At 48.5% G+C, this 26,346-nt stretch overlaps 1 protein-coding gene across 4 annotated transcripts in view; it reads left to right on the top strand.

Moving 5' to 3' along the window:
* Positions 1–26,346, top strand: part of RUBCNL (rubicon like autophagy enhancer) — a 37,195-nt gene that overhangs the window by 2,708 nt on the left and 8,141 nt on the right. The window contains exons 1-8 of one of the 4 annotated variants that reach the window (XM_077855686.1): positions 5,721–5,957; positions 14,211–14,281; positions 14,802–15,012; positions 19,954–20,055; positions 20,594–20,654; positions 21,207–21,339; positions 22,700–22,845; positions 24,691–24,755. In XM_077855686.1, the coding sequence (XP_077711812.1) occupies positions 5,897–5,957; positions 14,211–14,281; positions 14,802–15,012; positions 19,954–20,055; positions 20,594–20,654; positions 21,207–21,339; positions 22,700–22,845; positions 24,691–24,755 (850 nt within the window). In that variant the 5' untranslated portion in view covers positions 5,721–5,896. Of the gene's footprint in view, positions 1–5,720; positions 5,958–10,548; positions 10,680–14,210; positions 14,282–14,507; positions 14,663–14,801; positions 15,013–19,953; positions 20,056–20,593; positions 20,655–21,206; positions 21,340–22,699; positions 22,846–24,690; positions 24,756–26,346 lie in introns of those variants that run through there. The other 3 variants (XM_077855685.1, XM_077855689.1, XM_077855687.1) reach the window with 3 other exon arrangements.

The following is a 26,346-nucleotide window of genomic DNA, read 5'->3' as shown; positions in this document are numbered from 1 at the left end:
TTTACTTCCTTTTTCTGGGCCTCCGTTTTCTCATCCACAAAATAGTCACAATAATCCTATCTTGAAGGAATGCTTTACTTCTCGCTGGAACATGAAGTGTGAATTGTGAAAGAGAAACCAATCCAGCAAGTGAAAAAGAAGTTTCAGAGGCAAGTGGCTTTTGTCTTCATTAACAGTAGGCTGGAAAATGATAAAGGAGAAAAAGCCAAAACAATCTACACACGTAAATGTGATCTGCCCAACTATTAATGTTTGGAAATTACATTTTTAAAAAAAGAACAACAAAACTTGAGTTCTGTTCTTGGAGCCTTAGTTTTACACTTATTAAAATAATAATAATAAATGTAAATCAGACCTCAGAGCTTTTGGGGGGTAGGTCACAATGAAAAGCACCCCCCGCCGGCAGGTGCTTTTTGTCTTGTTGATTTCGGGATGGAGGGCAGGGTGGGGGTTTTGGTGGTTTTTGTTTTTTATCCTTTCACTTTTCTACATTCTTTTATTTCAGCAATCTGTGGTGGGTCAGAGAAAACTATCTGGAAAATATATGTAAAGTCCTTCCCTATTCTCTCTTTCTTTGGAAATTGTTCTTAGAAGACAGCTTGCAGGATAGCTCTTTTAAATACGGTATGTCAGAGGAGTTGAACTCTTGTTTATGCACATTTTAAGGGTATTTTAAGGATACGACTCAATCATCAAATCATTTGAACTGTCTCATGACGTATGTAAAATGTGTTTTTTGGATTTTTTTTTTTTTTTTTTTGGATTGGTTTGGTTTGGTTTTGGTTTTGGTTTTGGTTGCTCACCCTTCATTTAAACTCTTAGTGTCTGTGGAGATTCGGGCCAAGGGAGGTAAGCATGACATTGCCAGCAGTCCCGTCCTGCTTGATAAATTTTAATGTTCTGGAGAAATCTTTGGGTCCGTGAGATTTGAAGGTCTTTCCTTTACCCCTGTGCTGTTATGGGGAAGAATGTAAACTTGGGAGCAAGACTGCCTGGAGGTGAAATGCACCATTTACAAGCTGTGCCTCGAGTTCTCACCTGTAAAATGAAAATAGTGTTGTTATAGCTACCTCATAAAGTATTAGAAGGATCGTGTGTGTGTGTAGAAGCATCTAGAACAGTGCCAGGCAGACAGTAAAAGCCATGTAAGTGTCAGTTATCAACTGATGATGATGGCCAAGATAATAAAAGATGAGTGCTCTTGGGGAAAAAAAATAGGACAGTAAATGAGGATAGCGCACCCCTTAGGGATGCAGTTTTAAAAAGGGCTATGAAAAACGTCTCATTCCAAAGGTAAATTCGAATAGAGATGGGAGTTCATGTAGAAGAGTCTAGATGGGTGTAGGGGTGCAGAAGAGTATAGAGCTGTGGGGATGGAGAGGTAGTAGATAAGGAGGTCAGACAGGTACCCAGGGGTACATGGACAGATATAGCAATGTGGAATTCTTTCTTTTCTTTTAATTTGTTGTTTTTTTACTCTTTCTCTGAGAGAGAGAGAGAGAGAGAAAACGAGGCAGGGGGTGGGGGTGGCGCAGAGGAAGAAGGAGAATCTCAAGTGCACTCCACGCCCCGGGCTCGATCTCATGACCCTGGGATCACGAACTGAGTGGAAATCAAGGTTAGACGCTTAACCGACTGAGCCACCCGGGTGCCCCTGTTGTTGTTGTTGTTTTAAAAACTTTTACCTAGGGAGTTTGCTTATGGAAAATTTCAAACTTAAAAGCACAGGGAATAGGACATGTACCCTTCTCCCATTTTCAACGGTTCTCACCATGGCCAGTTGGGTGTCATCCGTATCCCCTGCTGGCTCTTCCCACGGTATGACTTTGCCAGAAATGATTTCTACGTACGTCTGTGTATGTTTCTCAAAGATGGGCACTTAGTCCCACGTAAGCACACTACTGAGCTGCGTTGATTTTGTTTCCCATCTGTACAGTGGGACCTGCACAACCTGCCTGGCGGTGCTGGTCTGAGGACGAGGGTGGCGGTCTGGACAGTCGTGTAGGGTGCGGTGACCAGCGAGTGCCCAGTGACTGGTTGTCATCACACTCATGAAGTCATCTTTACCAGCTCTCAGTTTTTGTGTTTTTTCCTCTTTTCTTTTTCTAGATAGTTCAGTTGTGGCAATTTCACTTCTACTTCCCCTGTCTCCTCCCTGCCTACTTCAGGCGTCTATGTTCTGTGTTCCCTTGATCTACGCTCTGTTTCCCCTGAACTTTCAGTGCCGTTGTGTGCAGCCTGACCTACAGCTGGTGCTCCTCTGATCCCCGCAGCCCATGTGATACCAGCACTCTCTGGGCGCCCTACACATGTATGTATTTATTTATTTTTTGACAGAGCGAGAGAGCGAGAGAGAGAGAGAGAGAGAGCACAGCAGGGGGAGCGGCAGAGGTCGAGGAAGAAGCAAGCTCCCCACGGAGCAGGGAGCCTGACGCGGGGCTCCATCCCAGGACCCTGGGATCCTGACCTGAGCCGAAGGCAGACGCTTAACCGACTGAGCCACCCAGGTGCCCTTTCCTAGACCTTCTTGAAGGATGACGAAGGGAACTTCTTCCCATTTCGTTGTATTGGACAACATTATCGAGATTGAGATAGGAGTCACATAACCTACAATTCACCCATTTAAATTGTACGGTGCAGGGGCCCCGGGTGGCTCAGTCAGTGGAGCCTCCGACTCTCGGCTTCATTCAGCTTAGGGTCATGAGATGGAGCCCCGCCTAGGGCTCCATGCTCAGCTTGGGGTCTGCTTGGGATTCTCTCTCCCTCTTGCTCTCCTCCTCCCTCCCTCCTCTCAAATAAATAAATTTTTTTTTTTAAGTGCTGCTTTTAAAGTGTACAGCTCAGTGGCTTTAGTATATGCAGCAGATATGTGTCCTCATTAGCGTTGAGATCCCCAAAGATGTATCCTGTAGGGCAGCCCGGGTGGCTCAGCGGTTTAGCGCCGCCTGCAGCCTGAGGTGTGATCCTGGAGACCCAGGATCGAGTCCCATGTCGGGCTCCCTACATGGAGCCTGCTTCTCCCTCTGCCTGTCTCTGCCTTTCTCTCTCTCTCTCTCTGAATAAGTAAATAAATAAATCCCTCTATGGCTTTCCCCATTCTGGACATTTCATTAAAAAAAAAAAAAAGTACCTATCAGTATGAAATGAAATATCTTTTGGGACGGGCTGTTGGACTACGCATATTGTTTTCAGGGCCTGTCGGTGCTGCAGCGTGTCTCAGCACTTCACTTCGTATTGCGGCCCAACGACCCCGCTGTTACACGCTTTGCTCGCCCCACCATCAGTCTCTGGACGTGTGGGTGGTTTCCATTTTCTTGCCTATTCTGAATAATGCTGCCGTTCACATTTGTGCACAAGTTCTCATGTGAACATGTACTTTCACTCTCTCGGGTACGTACCCAGGAGAGGAATTGCTAGGTCAAATGGTAACTGCATGTGTAACTATTTGGGGAACTGCAAGACTGTTTTCTGATATGGCTCCCCATTTGATTTTGCCCAAACATGGGAACCTCGCCATCATTCAAGGATAGGTACCTACCCCTACTTTGGGTAAATTTTTGTCTTATTCAGTTGTTTCATATCCACGTAGAGAGGCAATTTTTTGTTTGTTGTGGGGTTTTTTTATATGGAAGGTTTTAAGTAAAACATTAGTTGAGTGGTGGTATGTATTTTTAGGCTGCAAGATGATTTATTGGAAAGGAAGAACAAAATGATATTTTCAGGACTTTTTAAGTTACATAGTATATTAGAAGAGCTGTGCACATATAAAGTTTTTTTTAAGATTTTATTTATTTATTCATGAGAGACAAAGAGGCAGAGACACAGGCAGAGGGAGAAGCAGGCTCCACAGGGAGCCCAATGCGGGATTCGATCCCGGATCTCCAGGATCATGCCCTGAGCCAAAGGCAGATGCTCAACCGCTGAGCCACCCAGGGATCCCAAGATTTGTAAATAAATAGTCCCATATTGGAGATGTATGTACAATGGTTTTGTTTGTTTGTTTGTTTTTATGAACAGGTATAATCATAAAATTCCAGGCATGGTATTCTAAAAACATGGAATCAAATATAGTGGTGTGGTTCTTAATCCTTTGTTTTGCGACAGATCTCATGAGAAAATTCTTAATATGACTTTGCCAATGAAATTAAAAATATCCTAATTTCAGCCCAAATGGCACATGTAAATATCAGTGGAAGGAGCTTTGGATCAGGTATCAGACTTTTGGTTTTTGTTCTCCTTCTGGTAGTTATTCATGGTGAGGCTTTGGGCAAGTCCCCTAATGTTCTTTATTTCAGTCCCCAAATCAGCATAATACCTGAAACATTTCATGGTATCATTGTGTAGAATGAGAGCGGTAAGTGTGACATACTGACATACGCAGTGACCACAGGAAGTTAGTCATTTGTGTATCTTGGGCAACCTTGCGGTTTTATTGGGCAAAGTATCTGGCGTTCCTTGGTCTTTGCCTTTGTTGGGTCTTCCCCCTTCTCACCCCACCCATTTGTCATACTTACTTTCTGTCCTTCTGTCCTTCTGACAGCAGACCTTCAAAATTCAGGGTCATTGCCAAAGGTTAAGTTGGTCAGAGAGGAGTCCATATGATGCCACCAGCCCCCATTGCAATATAGCCCTGTTTCCTTCCTGGTGCACATCGTGTTAGAACACAGAGTCCAGCATGTGTTGTGGGTGACATTGCAGCTGTATGAAAATGGCAGGGGACTCTGATTCCTGGCCATTTGGTGGAACCTGTGGAGCCACTCCATTGGGCATCTTGGCGGTTTCTGTGTGACAAGTGATAGTTTGAGTCTGTCGACATCCTCGGGGATGCGAGTCTTGTTTAAAGTCAAAGCGTGAAGGGAAGTAGATACTGAAAGATGGGAAGAGGACTGGGGAACTGCGTTAACCCCAAATAGCTCACAAGCTGTCTGTTCACTCGCGTTTGCTTATTCCTGAGCATGCTCTGTAAGGCACCACCAAATTGGCGTAAACGAAGTTTACCTTTCCCTTCCACTCTTATTTATGATTTCTATTCTCCAACTTCCTTTATTCTAAGGCAATGATGGACAGAAATCTTGGGTCGTGATCTCTGATTTCTTCTAAAGGTTGGCATCTGTTCTTGACTTTCTTTCTTGGGCAACAGAAATAACCAACGGAACCATACTTAGCTACTGTTTGCTCATTCCTTCTTGCAGTCATTTTATTCACACTCAAAGAATAAATTTGCTGAGCACCTATTAGGTGCCCCTGTCTTGGGTTCTGGGAACAAAGTAGTATATCCAAAGTACAATTTTTTTTTAAAAGTTAGGCTCAGAGATTTTACATTCTAGTGGGTGTTAGTCTTTGAGGTTAAATCAAATGTGGATTAGTGCTAAGGAGTAGGGAAACTAGAGGTGGAAAGGGGGAGAGGAAGTACTGGCTGGACAGTTGCTTAGACCTTTAGGGGGACCAAGGAGGCCTCGCTGAGAAGGTAACATTTAAGATGAGTCTTTAGTGCTCCCAGTGATGTATTCAGTTAGTAGTTTTGCTGGGACAGAGAAAGTCTTAAATCCTAAATCTGACACGTTTGTGCTTATTCATGGAGTGACTCTAAGATTGTTAGGGGCATTAGCAGCTAAAAGCTGCTCCTCTGCCATCAAAGTCCTGGCTGGTTATGGTCTGAAAGACTTTTGTGAGGTCACTATAGAGGTCATGGTGGCTCATGCCCAACTGAGTCGTCCACCCCTTTTGCAAAAGTTGCGTCTTTGCCGTTGGCATTGTGGCTCCGAGGTTGTCCTCGTGATGCAGTCAGTCTTGACAGAGCCACACTGACTTTGATGGGCAGAGGCCCAACCAGAATGACTTGGCAGGGGGAACCCAAGAGTCTCTCTTTTCATCTAGGACCTTTGCTGCTTTATATATGTTAACTAATAATCTGGCCTGTGCTCACCCTCAACAGGAAACTCCTGATAGAAATGACGGTAAGCTTTGTAATTTGATTTCTCTCCCTTTAAAATGTGTTTGGAAATTGATTTTGCCTTTGTACCTAAGCCTCTGTGATTCAAAAGACCCCACCTGGGAAGAAGCCAACCATTGCTCAGACTCATAGTGCCTACTGCCTATCGGCACCAAAACGTGTGAACGTATAGGTTCGGTCACGGTCTCTCCTCCACCAGAATGTAAACGACTGGGGGGAGCATAGCGCTCATTTTACTCCCGGGCTTCCAAAACAGAAAAATGCCAGTCATGTAGTAGATGCTCAGCAAACGGTTGTTTAATCGGATAATTAACAAACTACGAGCAAGGCGATAACAAGCAACACAATGATACGATGGTATCCCATGAATGATCTGTTGCCCCAAAGATCAAGCAATGATGATGTTGACCTCCGGGACCAGGGCTTGGACTTGGTTTCTAATCATTGCTCTCTCCTGTGTCAATCTCCCTCTCAGAGAAACTCATGCTCCTTAATGAGTGTCCCACCTGCCTTTTCATCCTCTCTCTGACATGACTCAGTGGTGTCCTTAGACGTGCCTTTGCATCTCGTTGGGCCTATTCCAGCTCTAAAATGTTCTCGTTTTGTAACCCAGACAAGCCAACACCTGCCGATTATGTGTGTGAAACAAGAACATCTTTCTAGAAGGAAGTGGAGCAAGCACCTGCTTCTGAAATTACTTTTTAAAAGAAAGTCTGTTTTGCCCAGTGCAGTTAAGTCAGTTCCATATCAGGGAGGATCATAAATAACATCATTCTTCTTGAACTATTGCCTTTAGTCTGTTTCTTAAAAAAACACGCAGGGATCACCGCTGCGTATCGTTGGTTGGAGGCTGTGCATTTTTTTAATGTGATTTCACATCTGCAATCATCTCCCCACACAAGGACAGCTATGATATGTAGAGAAATGAGCGTAAAACATGACTTTCAGCTTCATTCTTGTGGAAATAGTGATATTATCATGAGCTGTGGACTCAGAACTAAAACTGGCAGCTGTAAGAGAAGAAATCTAGTGAAAGAAAACCAACAACAAGCAACGTGAGCAGGATGTTGGTTGCTGTATATCTTATGATAGTGAAAAACGGAAAATAAGTTTCTGTCAGTAGGAGTCTGGTTAAGTAAATTTTGAGACATTAATAGTAAAGAAAGTGGTAGCATAGTTAAGAGTGATATATACCCTTAAGACCTTGTCGGGAGAAGAAGATCCATTGCAGATTCTGCCCAGAGTGAGCCCACGTGTATGTACAGAGGATCCCACGTGTAAGTCTGATCTGACTGACGTACGTCTGTGAATTCCTAGGAAAAGGTTGGGAGGGATAAAGTCGTTTCCAACATCATTTCTGGGATTGGTGGGTTTGTCTGGTGCAGGGTGGGTGCTTCGTTTGTTCTAGGCTTCTGTGTTTTGGGCACTTCACAGTAATGCAGTCAGGGTCCGTGTTTGTGACTACGACACCCCAAAATTATTGGAGAGGAGAAGATGCATGATGAAAAGAAATTGAGGCACTAGCTGAGATTTGAGGTTTGGAGAAGGAAGACGAAGCGCTTCAGATGAGTTATGGCAATTGCCGCCACACCTCGTGATGTTTGGTGAGAGCGGTGATTTGGGGCAGATGCGTATTGCGCGGTATTGTATGTATCTCAGGGATGTACAGGCGTCACTTCCGAAGGTGTGACCTAGAAAGGGAGGCCCCCAAATCAAGAAAACCTAAGGAGCCGTAGTACATTTTTTACATGTACCTTCCTGGGGGTATTTGTAAGCATTGGGTGAGCAACATGTCGCATCTCTAGGAAACATGATGGATTCGCTTCTATACCTCGTGTGAACAATTCTCCCACCGTGACAGAACAGCTGTACCCACCACAGAAGTCTTCTCTCCAGCTCATGACGTTATTTCCATTTTGTTGGGTTTGCTCATTCAGTCCATGAGCTTGGTGAGCTCTCCCCCGCCCCCCCAATCCCGTATGTAACTCTGTGGCCTGGCGGAGAACAGACGGGACCCCTGCTCTCATGGAGCTTCTAGGCAGGGGGTGGAGGAGGATGACAGTAAGGAGCTAAAAAAAAAAAAATACCAGGAAGTGAGACTACTCTGATGAAAATTAAGCAAGGTGATGTGATAGCGAGCGGCTAGGAAACTACTTTAAGGAGGTAGTTAGGAAAGAGTTCTTTGAGGAAGTAATTCATCAACCAAAGCATGCAGCAAGGCAGGGAGGAGCTAGATGTGTGCTCAGCGGGAGGAAGAGAGGCACCGGCCAGAGGGACTGGGACCACACCATTAGGGTGGGCGACAGCTTGTAGGCCGTAAGCGTTGGCCGCGTGGTTGGGGCTTATGGAGGGTGGACGGAGATGAGTGAGAGCGGTCTGCAGGACAGGATCGTGACATGCCTTAGGGACAAGGTAAGGATTTTGGATTTCAGTCCAGATTTGACCGGAAGCCGTCAGGGGGTGGGTGGGTGATGGGGGTGGGGACCACACCTGACTTAGGCTTAGAAGAGATTTCTGCGTCCTTCTTGGTTATAAGTTGGCGAGAGTAGAAGCAGGGAGACCCTTTGGGCAGGTGGAAGGAGGCCCAGGTGGGAGAAGATGGTAACCTAGGTGGGATGGCAACTATAGGGAGGAACTTGCTAATGGATTAGAGAGAGAGAGAGAGCCCTAGGGACAGGTAGGATCAGAGACGACTTCCAGTTTGGGCTTCAGCAGCCGGCAGGTGTTTCCTGAGATGGGAAGACCAGGGAGCACTGGCTTTGGGGGAAATGAGAGTCTGCTTGAATGTGTTTGTTCGTGATGTCCCCTGGATGAGTGTCGGAGAGGCAGCAGGATACGCCAGCCGGAGGTCCCAGGGGAGGCCTGGGTAGGGATGGGGGAACGGGGAGACCCCGTATACATAATGGGAGTAGTTAAAGCCCTGGGACTGACTGCAAAGTCTCAGCTCACCACCCTGTGGCTGTGCTCCCACCCTTCCGTGGTGCTCCGCTCACCTAAGCCGACTGCTTGCATCTCTGGGCCTTCCCCCTCGGACCTTTTTTTTGCTGTTCCCAGTTGCTTGGGTGGGAGCTGTGGAGAGACACATGCTGGGCCTGTGACTACGGTGACCCGGTAACCGGAGTGCTCCGCCTTTGAGTAGCTCTCGACCTTTTCATCAGGACTTTTCTTTTCTAGAGCTAAACACTAAGCTTTTAATAGCGAGCAAACTGGGACGCCCGGGTGGCTCAGTCGGTTAGGCAGCCGACTCTTGATTTCAGCTCAGATCAGGATCCCGGGGTTGTGAGCTCGAACCCTGGGTCAGGCTCCATGCCCGGAGTGGAGATAGAGAGTCTAGATTCACAGTGTGTTCTTGAGCTATGAAAAGCTACTTACCAATTGCTCTTGCTGCTATAACTCAGTATTGTAATCTCAGTTACATAAAACAAACTTTTAGGGCTAGTGGTTGTCCTGTTTCACATGCCGCCGGTCTACTTTGTTGAAATGGACACACAGAGGGACGCCCGGGTGGCTCAGCGGTTGAGCATCTGTCTTCAGCTCCTGGGATCCAGTCCTGCATGCGGCTCCCAGCGGGGACCTGCTCCTCCCTCGGCCTGTGCCTCTGCCTCTCTCTGTGGGTCTCATGAACGAATAAATAAAATCTTTAAAAAAGAAAAGAAATACACACGCAGACTAAATAAAAGCAAGAAACGATGAAAGTGCACCTTTACTTCCAAATGGTATTCCCATTTGGGGTTTGACCTTCAATTTTATTGGAAGAATGCACAGCTTGTTTAATCAGCTGTATGCGTCTATGACTCTATCCTGCAAACTTCCATTATTATCTTTAGGCCTTGAAAACCCATTCCTGGGGATCCCTAGGTGGCTCAGCGGTTTAGTGCCGCCTTCAGCCCAGGGTGTGATCCTGGAGACCAGGGATCGAGTCCCACGTCGGGCTCCCTGCATGGAGCCTGCTTCTCCCTGCCTGTGTCTCTGCCTCTGTCTTTCTGGGTTTCTCATAAATAAATGAGTGAAATCTTTAAAAAAAAAAAAAAAAAAAAAAAGATAAAAAATAACCTCGTTCTATCCCAGTGTCTGGCCTCCTGTGTTGGCTGCTAGTTTTATTGCTGATTGATTGATTGATTGATTGATGCGTTTACCTAGTCTTGGAAGTCCAAGGGGAATTCACTGTGTTGTGCAGGCTCAAGTACAAACCTGTGTGTTTTTTGTTTCTTTTCCTCCCACGATTTGGAGTGAAGCAATGACTGCCGTCCTCTGCGTGTCCAACCATTTCTTGTTTGTTGCCCCTCGCAGGTTCGCTGCTGCCCGGCCCCGGCCCGCCGGCCGCGTGGCGAGTTCGAGGCCCGAGTCCGCTAGCCCCGCGGCCGCTGACACCTGCAGCCCCGAGCCCGGGAGATGGTGTCCCAGTCGGCGGGCGGGCCCGAGGCCCCCGGGGAGGCCCGCGGGAGGGCCGGCAGGGGCCCCGGCGACCCGGGCGGCCCGCGCAGCTCCCCGCACCTCGAGCGGCCCCGCTGCGCGCCCGACGCCAGGCTGCGGAGGCACAGGGCCGCCTGGGTGCAGCCGCCGCCCGCGCAGCGCCCGGGGCCAGACTCGCCCTCCGCGGGGGCCCCGGGGCGCCGGCCGGCCCGTCCCCGGGGCAAGGGGGGCCCGGAGCCCCGGGAGCTGCCCCCCGCCCCGCCTGCGCCCCGGACCCAGGGCGGCGCTGCTCCGCCGCCTCCAGCGCAGGAAGGTACGAGGCTCCTGGGTGCGGCCCGGGCCCGCGGCAGGTGCATCCCCCGGGAGGGGGGGGGGGCGCCCCGGGAGGTGCCCGTGCCCCGCCTGCGCCCCGGCCCACGCGGGAAGGTACGAGGCCCTGCGGCAGGTGCATCCTGGGGGGGGGAGGGGGGCGAGAGGTGCTGTGCCCCGCCTGCGCCCCGGCCCGAGGGCGGTGCTGCTCCGCCGCCTCCCGTGTGGGAAGGTACGTGGCTCCTGGGTGCGGCCCGGGCCCCCCGCGGCAGGTGCATCCCCGGGAGGTGGGGGGGTGGGGGGGCGCCCTGAGAGGTGCTGTGCCCCGCCTGTGCCCTGGCCCATGCTGGAAGGTATGAGGCTCCTGGGTACGCCCCGGACCCTGCGGCAGGTGCATTCCCTGGGGGCGGGGGGGTGCGCCCCGGGAGGTGCCCGTGCCCAGCCTGCTGGGTGACTGCGGGGTGACCAGGCCACGTGGGCCCGCGGGGCTTGGGGCACTGCGGCCCTGGGATGGACGCGAGGCTCCCCACCCCCATCCCGCGGCCCTGTGCCCGAAGCCGTGGGACTGCAAAACCAAAACCTCAAAAAAACCCAAATCACGATCCCCCCCGCCCCCCAAAGACTGTGGGAGACCTGCGTCGTTAAAGCCGGGAGCCCTCGCACTTCTGTGGACGGAGGCTCGGGTCTCCTAAACAAAGAAACAAACTAAACAGCAAAACACAACCCCTGGAATCCCTAAGGGAAGGCACCAAAGAGTCAGTAAATCGTCCGCTGCTCTTGTGATTCGTGGCCTTCTAATTCCTTTTAAAGATTTTATTTATTTATTTATGAGAGACACAGAGAGAGAGGGAGGCAGAGACACAGGTAGGGAGAAGCAGGCTCCATGCAGGGAGCCCGACGTGGGACTCGATCCCGGGACCCCAGGGGTCACACCCTGGGCAGAAGGCCAGGCTCTCAACCGCTGAGCCTTCCAGGCGTCCGAGGGCTTTTTCTTTTCTTTCTTTCTTTTTTTTTTTTTTTTAAGATTTTATTTATTTATTAATGAGAGAGAGAGAGAGAAGCACGCTCCATGCAGGGAGCCGGACGCAGGACTCAATCTGGGACCCAGGAGTCACACCCTGGGCCTAAGGCAGCTCCAAACCTCTGAGCCCCTGGGCTGCCTCGCGACCTTCTTTCTAATTCTTAACAAAATGTGCCATCCACACTGCCTTAGTGTTTCTCTTGGAACCCTAGCTCAGATTGTCAAGGAAGTTTTTTGTCTTTCAAACCAATTTGAGAGCTGCCTGGGTGTGTGTCTGGCTGTATTTAGTATTTCTCACTAGCGAGAACCAGCCCTACCCCTTTCCTAAAATAGGAGGGGTTTTTTGTTCGATGGGGAAAACTTCTGAATAGTCCAAGATGAGGACAGCCTTTTTTTATTTTTTAAAGATTTATTTATTTATTTGTTCATGATAGACATAGAGAGAGAGAGAAAAGAGACACAGGCAGAGGGAGAAGCAGGCTCCATGCAGGGTGCCGGAGCAGGACTCAATCCCGGGACCCCAGGATCGCGCCCTGGGCCAAAGGCCCGCGCTAAACCCCTGAGTCACCCAGGGATCCCCGAGGACAGCCTATAACATGTTATTCATCACTTAAGGATGGTGGATTGTGGACAATCTTAAAATGGGCTAATTTTGAAATAAGAACCAAATCTGAGGGGCGCCTGGGTGGCTCAGTGGGTTAAATGTCTGTCTTCAGTGTAGGTCATGATCCCTGGGTGCTGGGATCGAGCCTGGTATTGGGCTCCCGCTGAGCTGGGAGCTGGGAGCCTGCTCCTGCCTCTCCCTCTGCTCCTCCCCCTGCCCCTGCTCCCTCTCTCTTCTCTCTCACTCTCTCTCTCAAATAAATTTTAAAAAAAAAAATTTTTTTTTTTTGAGCAAAATGCCACACTCTACAGCAAGTGATTCTGCGATTTAAAATTCTCCTGTAGCTTGGTCGTACACCAGCCCCTTTTGTCCCAAGACGGTAACCCCCAGCAACTTCTCTAAGTACCTTAAAAAAAAAATCACTCCATGTCAAACTTGGTAGGGGGATTCAGCCCATGGGATTAAAAACAAAAACAAAAAAGGAAGTCCCCGACGGTCTGGTCTTTGTTGTGGGACAGCAATGCAGAGAGCAGACCTTTTGTACTAGGATACAGGATTTCCCACCATTTTCCCCGCTGGGTCACCAATGACAGCAGCAGGGTTAGTCCTTTTCTAGAAAATATGATAGAGCGAGACCCCCCCACCCGCTCCCCCAGCCGAGAAGCGTTTCCCAAGGCCCGAGGACACTTTGCCACAGTTCCTGGCGTTTGCAGAGGCGCCCACTCCCATTCCCAGTCTCTTCCAACCTCCTAATTGGGAACTATCCAGTTTAAGGGGTGAGGACCTTTTAGTGCAGAGGCCGGACCGGCTGGTGTCCACACTGTTGGCATCTTCTCGGTCCCTTTTTCTGTCTCTGCTCAGGCTCCAAAGCCCATGGCCTGCAGACCCAAGCCAGCCGGTCCCCTGATCTGATAAATACAAGCTTTGTGTCGCTGTAGCTGCTTGTCACCCTCAGGACAGAACTGCGTGGCGGCAACAGGTGGGCCTCACTCAGGTCCTATACTGGTGGCTACGGAGTCCTTCTCAGAAGTGTGCCCGCCCCACGCGGATTCTGCACCCCAGAGATGCAGGTTCTGGGGGGTACGGTCACTGTCTTGAAGCCGGGGCTGGGGCCGGGGGATCCAGCTGGCCCCTCTGCCGCTCGCCCTGAGAGCTGCGGCATCCACCAGCCACCTGCAGCGTTTTGGTCCCAGAGAGCGGGTTGGAGCAGCTCAGCCCTCGGGGGGCGCTCGCAGGAACCTGTTGCCTGACACCTGCAAGAAGAAATCACACATGGCAGGGGGCGTTTTTATTTGGGGGCGTTTTTGTCTTGATGGTCTTGGCTGCCAGGAAGGGAGCTGCTTTGGGGTGCAGAGGCTTCAGGGTGCAGAGCACAGGAGTCAGCTGGACGTACCCTCTGTGGTTTCTTCTTGCTTTGGGCTGGAGGAAGAGCATTTTAGAGAAGCACTTCACGCGGGCCTTTTGCAGACAGACTTGTCTCCCTAAACAAGAAGTTTCGGGTCCGGTGCAGCGCCCGGGAAGAGGGATCCCATGACCCTTAGGGCCCTGCTTCTAGGCTGTTCCTTCTTGCCCGTCTCCACCTGGTGTAGGGAGTTTCCACGATCCTCTTCTCTTTCTACCCTCTTGGCCTCCTCATGGGTCTCCTCCGTCTCCCATCCCTTCTCTGAAGAGTCCCTCCAAGTTGCTCCAAGAGGGTAGAAATGATCCCTGGGTGCTGGGATCATTGTTCGGGCAGTATCTGCGATGCCTACCACCAGAAGGATCTGTCTTCTTCTGGCAACCTAATTTATTCTAGAATTGTGCTCATTAAAAAAATTTTTTTTCAAAGACCACTGCCTACAATTGTTTGGTTTTCTTAGGATTCTTTGAACTTCTTTTTCTCCATTTTTAATAACTTGCTGCCTTGGCAGGTGCTGTGCAAGGAAGAACCTTGAATCCCTTCTCACCAGAGACATTCCTGCTCCCTGTCGATGTTGAAAAGGTGAACACATCTTTCTTTCTTCTTTTCTTTTTCTTTTTTCTTTTTTCTTTTTCTTCTTTTTTTTTTTTAACCACAGAGAGTGTTAATTCCATAGATGGTACTGTTCTGATTTAAATCTGGAAACTTCACTTGATGAAGCGTGGCACGTAGGTTTCCTTCCAGCCTTTGGCAGGAGCATAAGCTAAGGCGGGCTCTGAGTCAGTGCGCTCAGCTGGGCAGGTTTCCATGACTGACGTCTACCCCCCGGGCCACTGCCAACCCCGGGGGTCATTTTCCATCACGAGAAATCCAGCGTGGGCTGTCTGTTGGTCGCAGGGGCCTAAACTGTGTGTGTCTGGAAGATATGGGCCATCCTTCCTATGATGACCTGTGGTCCCTCAGGTAAATGGACATTTCTGTTTCCATGCATTGGCTCCACTTAGATGTAGCCTCTTGATTTTTCAACCCAATACACCCTCCGTGGAAAACAGGCAATCACGCTTGTGAGTATTTTAACTGATACTTTTCTTTTTTCCTGCAGGAAAACGCCCACTTCTACGTTGCGGATATGATTATAGCAGCAATGGAGAAGATCAAGTACGCCATCCTGAGTCAGCAGCACCCAGACCCCTGGGGTGAGGAAGAGGCCAGGGGGGCACCCGGCAGTGGTCACGCTGATGCTGAGACGACCTTCTATAGCAACATGAAGCAAGGATCTGGGTCTTCCAACTCTTCTGACAGCGGCTATGAAGGCAAGTGGGGGCAAATCAGGGGAACTCTATGCTGTGTTCTGTGCTTACGTCTCTTTTCCAGGCATGTCCCAAAGTAGATCATCATATCCTTTGTCTAAAAGGTCCTGAATAACCATTATCCTCACCATTTTTGCCTTTGGGATTTGGCCTTGGTTGTCATCATGTTCCACTCGGTTGGTACATCAATGTGTTTGGTTTGGGTTTTGTTTCTTCCCCCTTCGACTCCATCATACTTTCTCCTTGGCAGTGTCTGATAGTTTCCCTGTTCCTCTGTTTTCTGTCACCTGGCCGTCCCCCAGCTCTTCTCACACATTGCTTCTTTTCCCGAGGACTCCTCTGTCCTTCATCCCACAAACCAGGAGCCCGAGGGCCTGGGTGATGGGTATCAATGGGGGCAACACGCCGTGCTCCTTCCTTGCAGGAGCATCCCTGTGGGGATGCAGGAGTAGAGGCTGAGGACGCCATATGGGGTCCCCAGGGTAGCAGAGGTAGGCCCCCCCACTGTAGGCCCCAGAGCGGGAGGAGTGGGCTTCATCCTGGGAACCGGGGAGTCCCTCCTGGAAGAGAGGGTCCCTAAGCTGAGAACTGCAGGTAGCATTTGCCCTTCCTAAGTGGGAGCCCTGCTCCGGCCCTCGGAGCTTCGTCTGTACTCACGTCCCAGGAGATGTTCTGCACCGGGGTGTCTGCCCAGGATTCCGTCTCCCTTGGAACCTCCCAAATCTGTTTCCCCTCCTGCCCGTCTCCTAACAAGTGCTTGCTCCACGCAGCGGGGACCTGCTCGCCACATTTACCTGGTTGGCAGGCAGTAACCAACGAACTTAACATTGTCTCAACTAGTCATCTGTTCCTCCCTTCCAACCCCTTTTTTTCCAAAAGAAAAAAGATGAAAAACTAAAGTTTGCTTTTCCTCTTGGCTTCCTTGACCAAGCGTCTTCAGGCGTTTCTCAGTAATGAGGGGAGAACTCACTCCAGCTCCCACCGTAGAGCATGACGCCTGGCACCAGATCCATGCACAATAGCTGGCTGTTGAATGCACTACCTAGCTCAGAGTGAAAGGGAAGTTCGTTTTATTTTATTTTATTTTATTTTATTTTATTTTATTTTATTTTATTTTATTTATTTTTTAAAGATTTTATTGATTTATTCATGAGAGATGCACAGGGAGAGAGAGACACAGGCAGAGGGAGAAGCAGGCTCCATGCAGGGATCCCAATGTGGGACTCGATCCTGGGACTCCGGGACCATGTCCTGGGCTGAAGGCAGACTCTAAACCGCTGAGCCAGCCAGGGATCCCAGGAAGTTCTTTTTTTTTTTTAACAGGATACAGAGCACCCTCACCCAACCCAGTGGTGGGAAACACAGGCTGACCAGTATAGAGGACCTGCCCTTTCTGGGGCTTTGTGGCCTCTTTCACCTTGTGCGATGACGTCATTCTCCTTTCCTGCAGCCTGACTTCCTCTCCCCATGCCCTCCACACCCCGCAGCATCTGGCCTGGGCTCTGCAGCTCTGCAGTCCTCCTGAGCGCCCAGCCGGGGCTGCGCAGCCCAACCCAGGTGCACGGGACCCCTGGAGCACCTGCCGTGGAGAACATCTCCCAGGGCATGAACATAGAGAGCACCTGCTAGTTCTGCGCTCTTATCTTTGACTCTTTTCGGGGGGTGGGGGGTTGGCCTGTGTCCTGGCCCCATTTCTAGTGAACACATCAACCCTGACTTCTCAGTAATGGTGACATCCCCTCCCTCCAGTCCCTGTTCCTGCCCTTGAGCTGCACCATCGCCGCAGCCTCCGGCCGGTCATTCTGCAAGAAGTGCATTCAGGTCCTCACGATGCATTTGCTGCCTTTAATTTTTCTCTTGACTTGCGGCCTCTTTCCTTTCATCGATCCCACACACATCTGTCCTCCTAGAACAGCTTCCGTGCCTCTCAAATGGCCTGTCGAGTTTGTCCCATGTTTTATCCTGGGACTTTTAGGCCTGCGGGCTGCAGCTTTCCAACGGGCATCTCCTGATTTCTCCAGGTTGTACGTGGGCTTCAGGTACCCTAGTCTGGTAAACTTGCCTGCAGACGAGCCTCTGCCCCCCACCCTCTGCTTTGGCTAGGCTCCCTGGAATGCTGGGTCCCCGGGAACTTCACATGAGTTCCTTCATTCTCCCCATTCTTTGAAAGCAGTCTCCTGCCACCAGCACTGAGACAGGCTCCCAGATTCGCATCACAAGACAGGGGCACCATTCATGTGAAATTAAGCGTAAGTTGTGCTCCACAATGCTCTATGATTGTCTGTGTGCGCGCCCCACCGCCCCCTGGAGTTGTGCAAGGTGGAGCCGCCCTGCCTTCTGAAGGCCCATGGCACGCACCTCTGTTTCCTGACGGTGGGTGATGTGCGTCGGGGTCTCAGCTCCCTTACAAGGTGTTAAGCTCTTGGATGGACAAGTATTCCCATTTGAATTTCCCTTCCACACAGTAGTACCTTGCCTGAGATGGTATTTTATAAATATTTCTTGAAATGCTAGCTGAGCTTTTTTTTTTTTTTAAGATATCATTTATTTGAGAGAGACAGAGCATAAATAAGCAGGGAGAGCAGCAGGCAGAGGGAGAGGGAGTAGCAGACTCCCAGCCGAGCTGGGAGCCCGACGGGGGGGGGCCTCCATCCCAGGACCCTGGGATCGTGACCTGAGCCAAAGGCAGATGCTTAACCCACTGAGCCACCCAGGTGCCTCTAAATATTTTAAATATGAATATAAATATGTTAAATGAAATCTCAAAAATATTTCTATTGCCCCAGTAAAAAAATATGTATCTTTTATTAAGGCTCTCTCTTGGGACATTGGCTTTTTAGTAGTAGCTTTTCTCCTCTGGGGTAGGTCAGCATACTTCAAGTTGCAGGGTAGTCTTGAGAGCATTTGAAAACGAATGAAAAAAAAAGATTGGAAAGTGTCAGCATTCACCTCACCTAGAGGAGGCAATGTGTCCTGGAACTTTTTTGTTTGTTTGTTTAATCGGTGAAATATATTTTTGTGTTTGTACTGAGTTGCAATGTGAATGCATGTTCCTGTGGATCATGGTCAAAAGAGTGTGGGGAACACACAGGTAGGGTGACGTTGCCCTGTTTTCCCCGGGAGAAAATCAATGTTGAGAAGTTGATTGTACATGGTCACCTCGCTAGGATGGGGCAGTGTGGTGGTGGTTTTTTTTTTAATTTTTTTTTTAAAGATTTCTCTATTTATCTTAGAAAGAGAGAGAGAGCATGAGCAGGAGGGGCAGAGAGAGAGAGGGAGAGAGAACCCCATGCCGACCCCGCACTGAGCACACAGAGCCAGACACGGGGGCTCGAACCCAGGACCCTGAGATCATGACCTGAGTTGGATCCAAGGATCGAGTCAGACGCTTAACTGACCTCACCACCCAGGCAGTGCTGTTTTAAACCCTGGCCAGTCCCTTCTGAAGCCCATTCGTGTAACCTGTGGCCTAGAATATTTTCCTAAACGACTGTATCCACTTCTCTGTGTTTTTCTCTTTTTTTATTTTTATTTTTTATTTATTTTTATTTTTGTGTGTGTGTTTTTCTCTTAAACTTAATCATGTGAGTACAGTTTCATAGTGATTATGTACTCGTATTACTGTAATTCCATTAATAATATGATCATATCATATTAACACTATTTCATATCCAGTTTTCCAAGTTGCTACGGTTTTCACATTTTTCCCACGATGGTGCTTCTTGAGTTAATAACATGATTTGCAAAATTAACTTACCAATATTTGGCACGTAGGTGGCTTTCCATATTTGAATATTTAAATGGACTGCCAATAGTTCCTTTATGATCAAAGCCCACCTTTTTCACCTTTTTAACTTTCTTTTCTTTTTTTTAAGATTTTATTTATTTATTCATAGAGACAGAAAGAGAGAGAGAGGGGCAGAGACACAGGCAGAGGGAGAAGCAGGCTCCATGCAGGGAGCCCGACGTGGGACTTGATCCCGGGACTCCAGGATCAGGCCCTGGACTGAAGGCGGCGCTAAACCACTGAGCCACTCGGGCGTCCCTTAATTTTCTTTTTAATGATATTCTTAGGATAAATTCCAATACTAGCATTTGGGATAGAAAAACCTAGACGTATTGGAAGTAGTTTCCTAGGGTTGCTGTAGCAAAATACCACAAACCAGGTGGCTGAAAACAACAGAAAATGTATCTTTTCTCACTTGGGGAGTCCAGAAGTCAGCAATGAAGTTGTTGGAGGGTTTGGTTCCTTCTGGAGGCTCTGAGGGAGAACCCGTCCCATGGATCTCCTGGCTTCGAGTGGTTGCCCATGGTCGTTGGGCATCCTAGGCTTATAGACGTGTCACTCCCGTCTCTGCCTCCATCTCACAGGGCCTTCTCTCCGGAGATCAGTGTCTGTGTCCAAATTTCCCTCTTTTCATAATTCCCTCTTTCTAATCTAAACGGTCATGTTGGATTTAGGGCCCACCCTCATCCAGTATGACCTCAGCTCAACACGATCACCTCTGCCAAGGGGCTAATTCCACATAAGGTCACATGCACAGGCTCTGGGTGGATATGAATTTCGGGAGGACTCTCTTCAACCCTCTGTGTTGCCTCTACCCTTTGCCTCACCGTGAGGCTGATTTTTTGCCCTCTTTCATTCTTTTTTAAACTTCGTATCATGGAAAATTTCAAACACGCCTGAAAGCAGGCCGCTCACTCTTCTGAAGGCCTCCTCATCACAGATCCTCATCCATCTGTTTCGCTTAATCACAGCGAATGTAAGAACAACACAAAAATAGCTCCCTGCATTTTTGAATTCTCAAAACTGGGTTTTAAAACTCTTTGAAAGTAAACTCTTGGCCCATTTTATTCCCCAGTTTCTGGTTAGTTGGATGTGACAGGTGGTATAGTTTTTCTTTTTTTTTCTTGTTGATGGAACCCCTTCCTCTCTTGTTCTAGGTTGTGCTGTGTTACAGGGCAGCCCGGTGGTTGGGACACCCACTTACGGTGACGTTCTCAAAGAAGCCTGTAAATGTGACTTTGATGACTTTGTTGTCGTAGGTAAGATTTGGAAACTCAGCAGCTGTGACTCGTAACCTCCCTCCCCACCTCCTGCTACACACACACGTGTTGACGTGCATCACATGCCATCCCACATTATAGTGGCTTTCAAAGGAACTTCTCCCAGGATCAGATTATGTCCCTGATATAAAAAAAAAAAAAAAAAAAAAAGGTGTCCTTCTTATTTCAAATGTCTCGACAATCGATCTTTCATCTCACTTACAGAATTGAACACAAAAGCAGATACTAAAAAAAAAAAAAAAAAAAAGGCAGATACTCCTTGTAGTCAGACAGAGATCTGTCTGGCCTCTCAGTTACATTTGGGTGGAATTCCGGGAGGGTGTATTTTGAAATGCCATCTTCGGTCATTAGCTGTACTTTCTCATAATAGAAACCCAAAGAACCTGAAGTACGGAGATGCTGAGTAACTCGTTCTTTCTGCGGTGCAGGGATTTATTTTTGTAGTCTTACAAAATCGAGTATGAGTAAGTGAAACAGACTGAAAGATTTTAATACCCTTTCTTCTATTTGCTTGCAGAACTTGGTGAGTTTAGCAATATCACAGAAACCTGTGGATGCTCCTGCAGCTCTTCCAAGAGGTATCTCTTCCGTGTCCACCTGGGCCGGGACCCCTGGGCCGTGACCTCTGAGGCACTGTGAATGCCCAACCTCTGACATCTCAGACTGAGTTCAGCCAGTTCCAATGACAGGGATTACTCTTTAGCAATGGAACAGTCACCGCTATAATTTTTACAGAGCTTAAAAGGCCTTTATATACATTCTCATTTAATCAGGCGGGGGGTTGGGGGTTAACTCCCATTTTATAAGTGTGGAAACTGAGGGTCAGATTAAATGTGCCTCAGGACACAGTGCTGCTAAATGAGCAGAGGTGGGACTTGAATTCAAGGCCGAAGGCTCCAAATCCAGTGCTCTTCTTACCACATTTCCCAGTCTTGGTACCCTCAATACCTAAATGAAAGCTGCTCTGTTGAGCACAGGGCAATTGTGTTGAGTAAGACAACCAGTGGATGGTTGGTGCATGCTGCCTCATGTGACACCCCTTCCGAGTTTTTGGAGCGGGAAAGAGAGTTGAAAATCTGAAGACTCCTCGCGAATATAGTTTTCCACTTTCTGCATCCCTTACCTTTCAGTATCGTTTATGAGCCAGACTTCAATTCCGCTGAGCTAATAGCCAAAGAGTTGTACCGAGTATTCCAGAAGTGCTGGATGTGGTCAGAAGTTCATCATCAGCTGGAAGGTTCTCCCAATGCCGCTGGCTCCATAGTAAGTATCAAAATAAATGGGCCTTGAATCGAAAGTTCCTAAGTTCTCATTTTGCCTGCTGTTCCCTTCAGACATTTATGTGTTTCCCTGTTTGGTCACCGGGTGTTGGGGGAGACAGGAACAGAAGGATGGATCTGGCATTTATTGAGGGTGGATTATTCTCCCCGAGAATTCAGCATTTTGCATTTTCTTTCTCACAAATATCCTACTGAGTAGATGCTAGAGTGTTAGTCCCAGCACCTGGAGGGGCCTGGTCAGGGGAAGAGCAGGAGCCCACCCAGCCTGGTCCCTTGGGGAGCACTCTGCCTCCTGACAGCGGGGAGCCCACCGTGGGGAGAGGACTTTGCAGCAAAGCCAAGACTGGGGTAGGAGAAAAGCACTCTGCACGTTGCAGAGGAGGAGTGTTTCATTTTCTCGGGGGACTTGGGAAAGCCAACTGGAGATCTCAGGACTTGAGAAATGGTAGCAGGTAGAAACACGTGGACGAGGATCTTGGCTAAGGGCAGCTGGGGCAAAAGTGACGGGGAGGAGGGCACCTGGTGTTATTTGTTGAGCAGGGCAGCTTGGTGTGGGGTGACATGTGTTTGTGTGTATCTGTGTTGGGGTGAGGGGTGTTGATCTTCCTGGGAGGTTGGGTTTGAAGATGGTCAAATTGTGGAAGACATAAAATGCTAATTCGAGAAGTTTGCATTTTATTTTATTTTTAACAAAATATTTTATTTATTTATGGGAGACACACAGAGAGAGGCAGAGACACAGGCAGAGGGAGAAGCAAGCTCCATGTGGGGAGCCTGATGTGAGACTTGATCCCGGGACTCGATCCCGGGACCCCAGGATCACGCCCTGAGCCGAAGGCAGACGGTCAACCGCTGAGCCACTCGGGGATCCGCTGGAGTTTGCATTTTAAATTCTTGCAGGAGAATTGAATGGTTCAGTTGGGAGCCACTGGATGTTAAGCAGGGGAAGGGGATTAAAAGAGCTGTTTCTGGGGAAGTCTGACAACAGCTGGGGGGTCCGGTTGGCAGCATCTGTCAGTCTGTCCACTAAGAGCGGTGAGGCTCCTGCTGGGAAATCAAAGCATTCCAGGTCCCAGTGACCTACTTACAGTAACTCCAAGTCTGGAAAGAAATGAACTCCCCCCAAATAAGAAAAGTGATCTCAGCGGGGTGGTGTTCCAACCAGCAATCCTGCAGACGGCTTCAGGGACGGGGAGGGCTCCTCTCGTTCAGTGGAGGGCAGTTTTAATTTTTCATGGCGAATCTTAATGCTGGAGACACAGTTGAATGCTCTTTTTCTTTCAGTTCCTGAAATATGCTCATTTAGGTACATGCTCTGAAATCCTCCTCTGTGTTACACACAGGTTGTAAATGAAGAACGTGTCCGGAAAGACTTTGAATCCAGTGTGGATGTGGTTCAGGAAATTAAACTTCAGTCGAAGATCAGAGAGGCTGAAGACTGGGAACCCCCCCGATTTCAAATCATATTTGATGTTCATCCACCACTCAAGTAAGTGGGGCTGCTGCTTGGGCCTCCGGGCCAGGTGACAAGGTGTGATGGGTCCCACCCCCCCGTAGAAGGAGGTAAAGGGAAGAAAATTACACACCAAGGGATGAAGGAAAGTTTGTTTTAGGAAAAGGCAAGTTGGGCATATTTTTCTGAGTCAGCTTCTTAGCACCCTGTTTATCATGGGTTTGGGGGGTGGGTGGAGGGTTGGGCTCCGTAGTTGGACAGTTGAGAATTTAACTGTGTCCTGCATCATGTATGTTACATAGCAATTGAAAATTATATAAGTTCAAGTGGGGATTTTTTTTAAGGGGCTAATATGGGATCTTAAAACTCATATACAAGAATTTTAAAAGACGGCTCTTTTCACCAGTGCAATGTGAAATAAAAACCGATGGATAAATAAATAAATAAATAAATATTTTTAAAAATTTAAAAAAATTTAAAAAACCCCAATGGATACATTTTTTAAGGGAAAATCTAATCTTGAGGATAGCTCCTATAGTTAAGAAATGACACAGAATGCAAAAATCAAAAACAAACAAACAAAAAAAACTTTGTTCTCTAAGAAGTAACCAAATCCTAAAAGACAAACGACAAAGAGGATGCAAAAGAAAAAAAGAAATAAACTCATTTTTATAGATGTATTTGTATAAATACAATATGTAATTATTTAAGGTAGTAGTTTTATTTGTCTTTGAGAGTATGTGACATTATAAGGGGACATTTTAACCAGCTGCAGTTTCTCCATTCCTCTTGGGTTGTATTTAATGTGGCACCCACACTGCAGCATAAAGAAGGGACTGGCGATGGTGACTGCCTGTGACCCACGGAAGTGCCTCATAAGCTCTGTCCTGCATTTTTTTTTATTTTTTTTAATTTATTTATCCACGAAAGACAGAGAGGCCGAGACACAGGCAGAGGGAGAAGCAGGCTCCATGCAGGGAGCCCGACATGGGACTCGATCCTGGGTCTTCAGGATCAGGCCCTGGGCCGAAGACAGTCCTAAACCGCTGAGCCCCCTGGGCTGCCCCCCTACGTTTTCTTTTGAGCGGGAGAGCTCCTTCCCTAGGCTTTGCGAGGGATCACTTTCCTTAGCAAGGGGTGTCTTTATTCTCTAGAACAACTTCCTACGTCGTCTCTAAGGGATACGGATAGGGTTCCACATATTTTTACCCGGGTCATTTTGGCTGATCCTAAACTGTAATAAAACTTTACGACCACCTTCGTATTTCCAAATCACATGTGAAGTTGTGGCATCAAACAGTCCAGTAGAAAACACGTCAGTGGACTGTTGCTCAACGGAGATGTTTGATGCTTACGTCTTACCCGACCTCCAGATTTCTTTGGATCCATTTGTGGACTTCCCGAGTGCATCACCTCTTGGTGTTTGGTCTTCCTGAACTTTCTCCCATGAGTTACAGGTCTCCGGTTCTCTCTGGCAGGGATCCTGTGCCCGCATATTGAGCAGTCTCTAAAGATCCCGTGGTGGAAGAGTTATTCATGATACCAACTTCTGCTTGGCTGGTAGCAGACGTTTTTAAAAGACCCAGAGATCAGAAAAACAAAACAAAACAAAAACAAGAACAAAAAACAAACCCAGAGATCCCCCCCCAACATAACAAAAATAGAAAAAAATAATAATAAAATAAAATAAATAAAAAATAACTTAAACAAAAGACCCAGAGATCTCAACTAGAAAACTCTACTGAAGAATCCTATAATGAAAAATGACCAAGAAAAGGCTCCAAGCCGGGAAAAGCACCATGATGTCAATGTCCTTTCCAGTCAGTGAAAAATGCTCCCTTGGCTATTTCCGAAATGTAACTTACCGTTTTCTGTACTCAGGAGGGATCTCGTGGTAGCAGCCCAGAACTTTCTGTGTGCTGGCTGTGGCACGCCGATAGAACCCAGTAAGTACGGACAGTGGCTTCCCTGCCTAGTATGTGGCGACAGGGCGAAGAAGAGCCCAGTCGGAGCGTGCATTGCTTTTGTGGACGAAGTTGCTACAAGGACTTCATGATGTTGCCCTTTCTTTCATGAAGAGGCCCCGTTGACCTATCAGGGCTGCGTGGCTGGCCTGGTGCCCTTGGCTTCATCCCTAGTCCTCTCCTCATCGGGCCCTCGGCTCCAGCCAGTGGCCTCCCTGCCGGTCCTCGAAGGAGGCAGGCTCGCTCCTGACTTAGGGATTTGCATTCGCGGTTTTCTCTCCCTAGAATGACTTCCTTACTTCACTCTTCTCTCAAAAGTTAGGAGGTTTCCTCTGGCTCCCATATTGAAAACGTCAACCTTGGCCCTCCTGGCCACAAGCATACACTTTACCCTTCCTTCTTCCTTTGTGCTTCTCTTCCTAAAATACTCTTAGATTTTACTGATTTTTCTCATTGTTGGCCTGTGTCCCTATCTAGACTCTAAGTTCCATGGGGACAGACGTGTTGTCTGTTTTATTCATTGCTTTATCCCCTGCTTCTTACAACAGCACCCGGTACACAGCTGTTCCTCAAAAGATACCTGTGGAAGGTTTGCGTGGCTTATGGAGGAGCTACCCAAACCCCTCCGAGGGGGTTTGAGGAGGTGGCTTGAGGGGAATCATTCCTGGGTCAGCTGGGGCCTAGAAAATCAGACTTCTTCCAGTCAGAAATGCAAATTGCCCAGTGAAGACTGGGAATCACATGTTCTGCTCGTGAGGGTATCCCCAGGTCTGCCCTGTGGAAAGCTGGGGAGAGGAGCTTTGCCGGAAAGGGTTCCCTTGGCCTTTGATGGGAAGTCATGGAAGGGAAAAGACTTTGAGGACTCCACCTCGAGAAATAAAAATAGAAAACAGAAGTCTGTCTGGGATTCCTTCTACCACACTGAATGGCAGTTCGAGCCATTCATCACAGTTGTAAACCAGTTTCCTTTAAATGACTCATCCCACCCCCTCACCCCCAGCTAGTCCAGGAGGGACCCTGTTTGGTTAACCACTGTATCCCGGTGCCTCCGTGTTGAGCACAGGACTGAGCGCCTGAGTCAGAAGTTATGGACACGTCACCGTGACTCCATCAGCTCTTCAAGTGTTCCCCTAAGTTGGTTCAACGGTGGAGATGTACGCCTGCGCTGGTGGCATAAACGTGGTCCTCCCCTCGTAGAACTTGCTTACTGGAAGGCATAGTTATCAGCCAAGAGAACAGCAAGGGTGGTGCTTGCAACGAAAGAGAAAGTCCAGAGTGCTGTGGGATTGACAGCACGGGAACTGAATCCGCGCCTGGGGGGCTGGGAGTGAGAAGTTCTGTAGGGAAGTGATCGTGCCCAGAAGCATGTGCGTGTGTGTGCTATGGGGGTAGAGGTCACCATGAGCAAAGAAAGGGCCTGCAGCGATTTCAGAGAAGTCCCGTGTGACCGGAGAGGAGAAAGCAGGCCATCACAGGCGCCCAGGGCACACGTGGTAGATGCGTTATCAGCCGTGTCGTCGGTTTTGGACTTTGCCTGTCAACTTCCTATGTAGTTCTTAGGATATAGTTTGAC

Source organism: Canis aureus, chromosome 17, assembly GCF_053574225.1.
Source record: "Canis aureus isolate CA01 chromosome 17, VMU_Caureus_v.1.0, whole genome shotgun sequence".
NCBI classification, from domain to species: Eukaryota; Metazoa; Chordata; class Mammalia; order Carnivora; family Canidae; genus Canis; species Canis aureus.
Note: the sequence above shows the minus strand (reverse complement) of the source record. Positions and strands in the feature narration are given on the sequence as shown.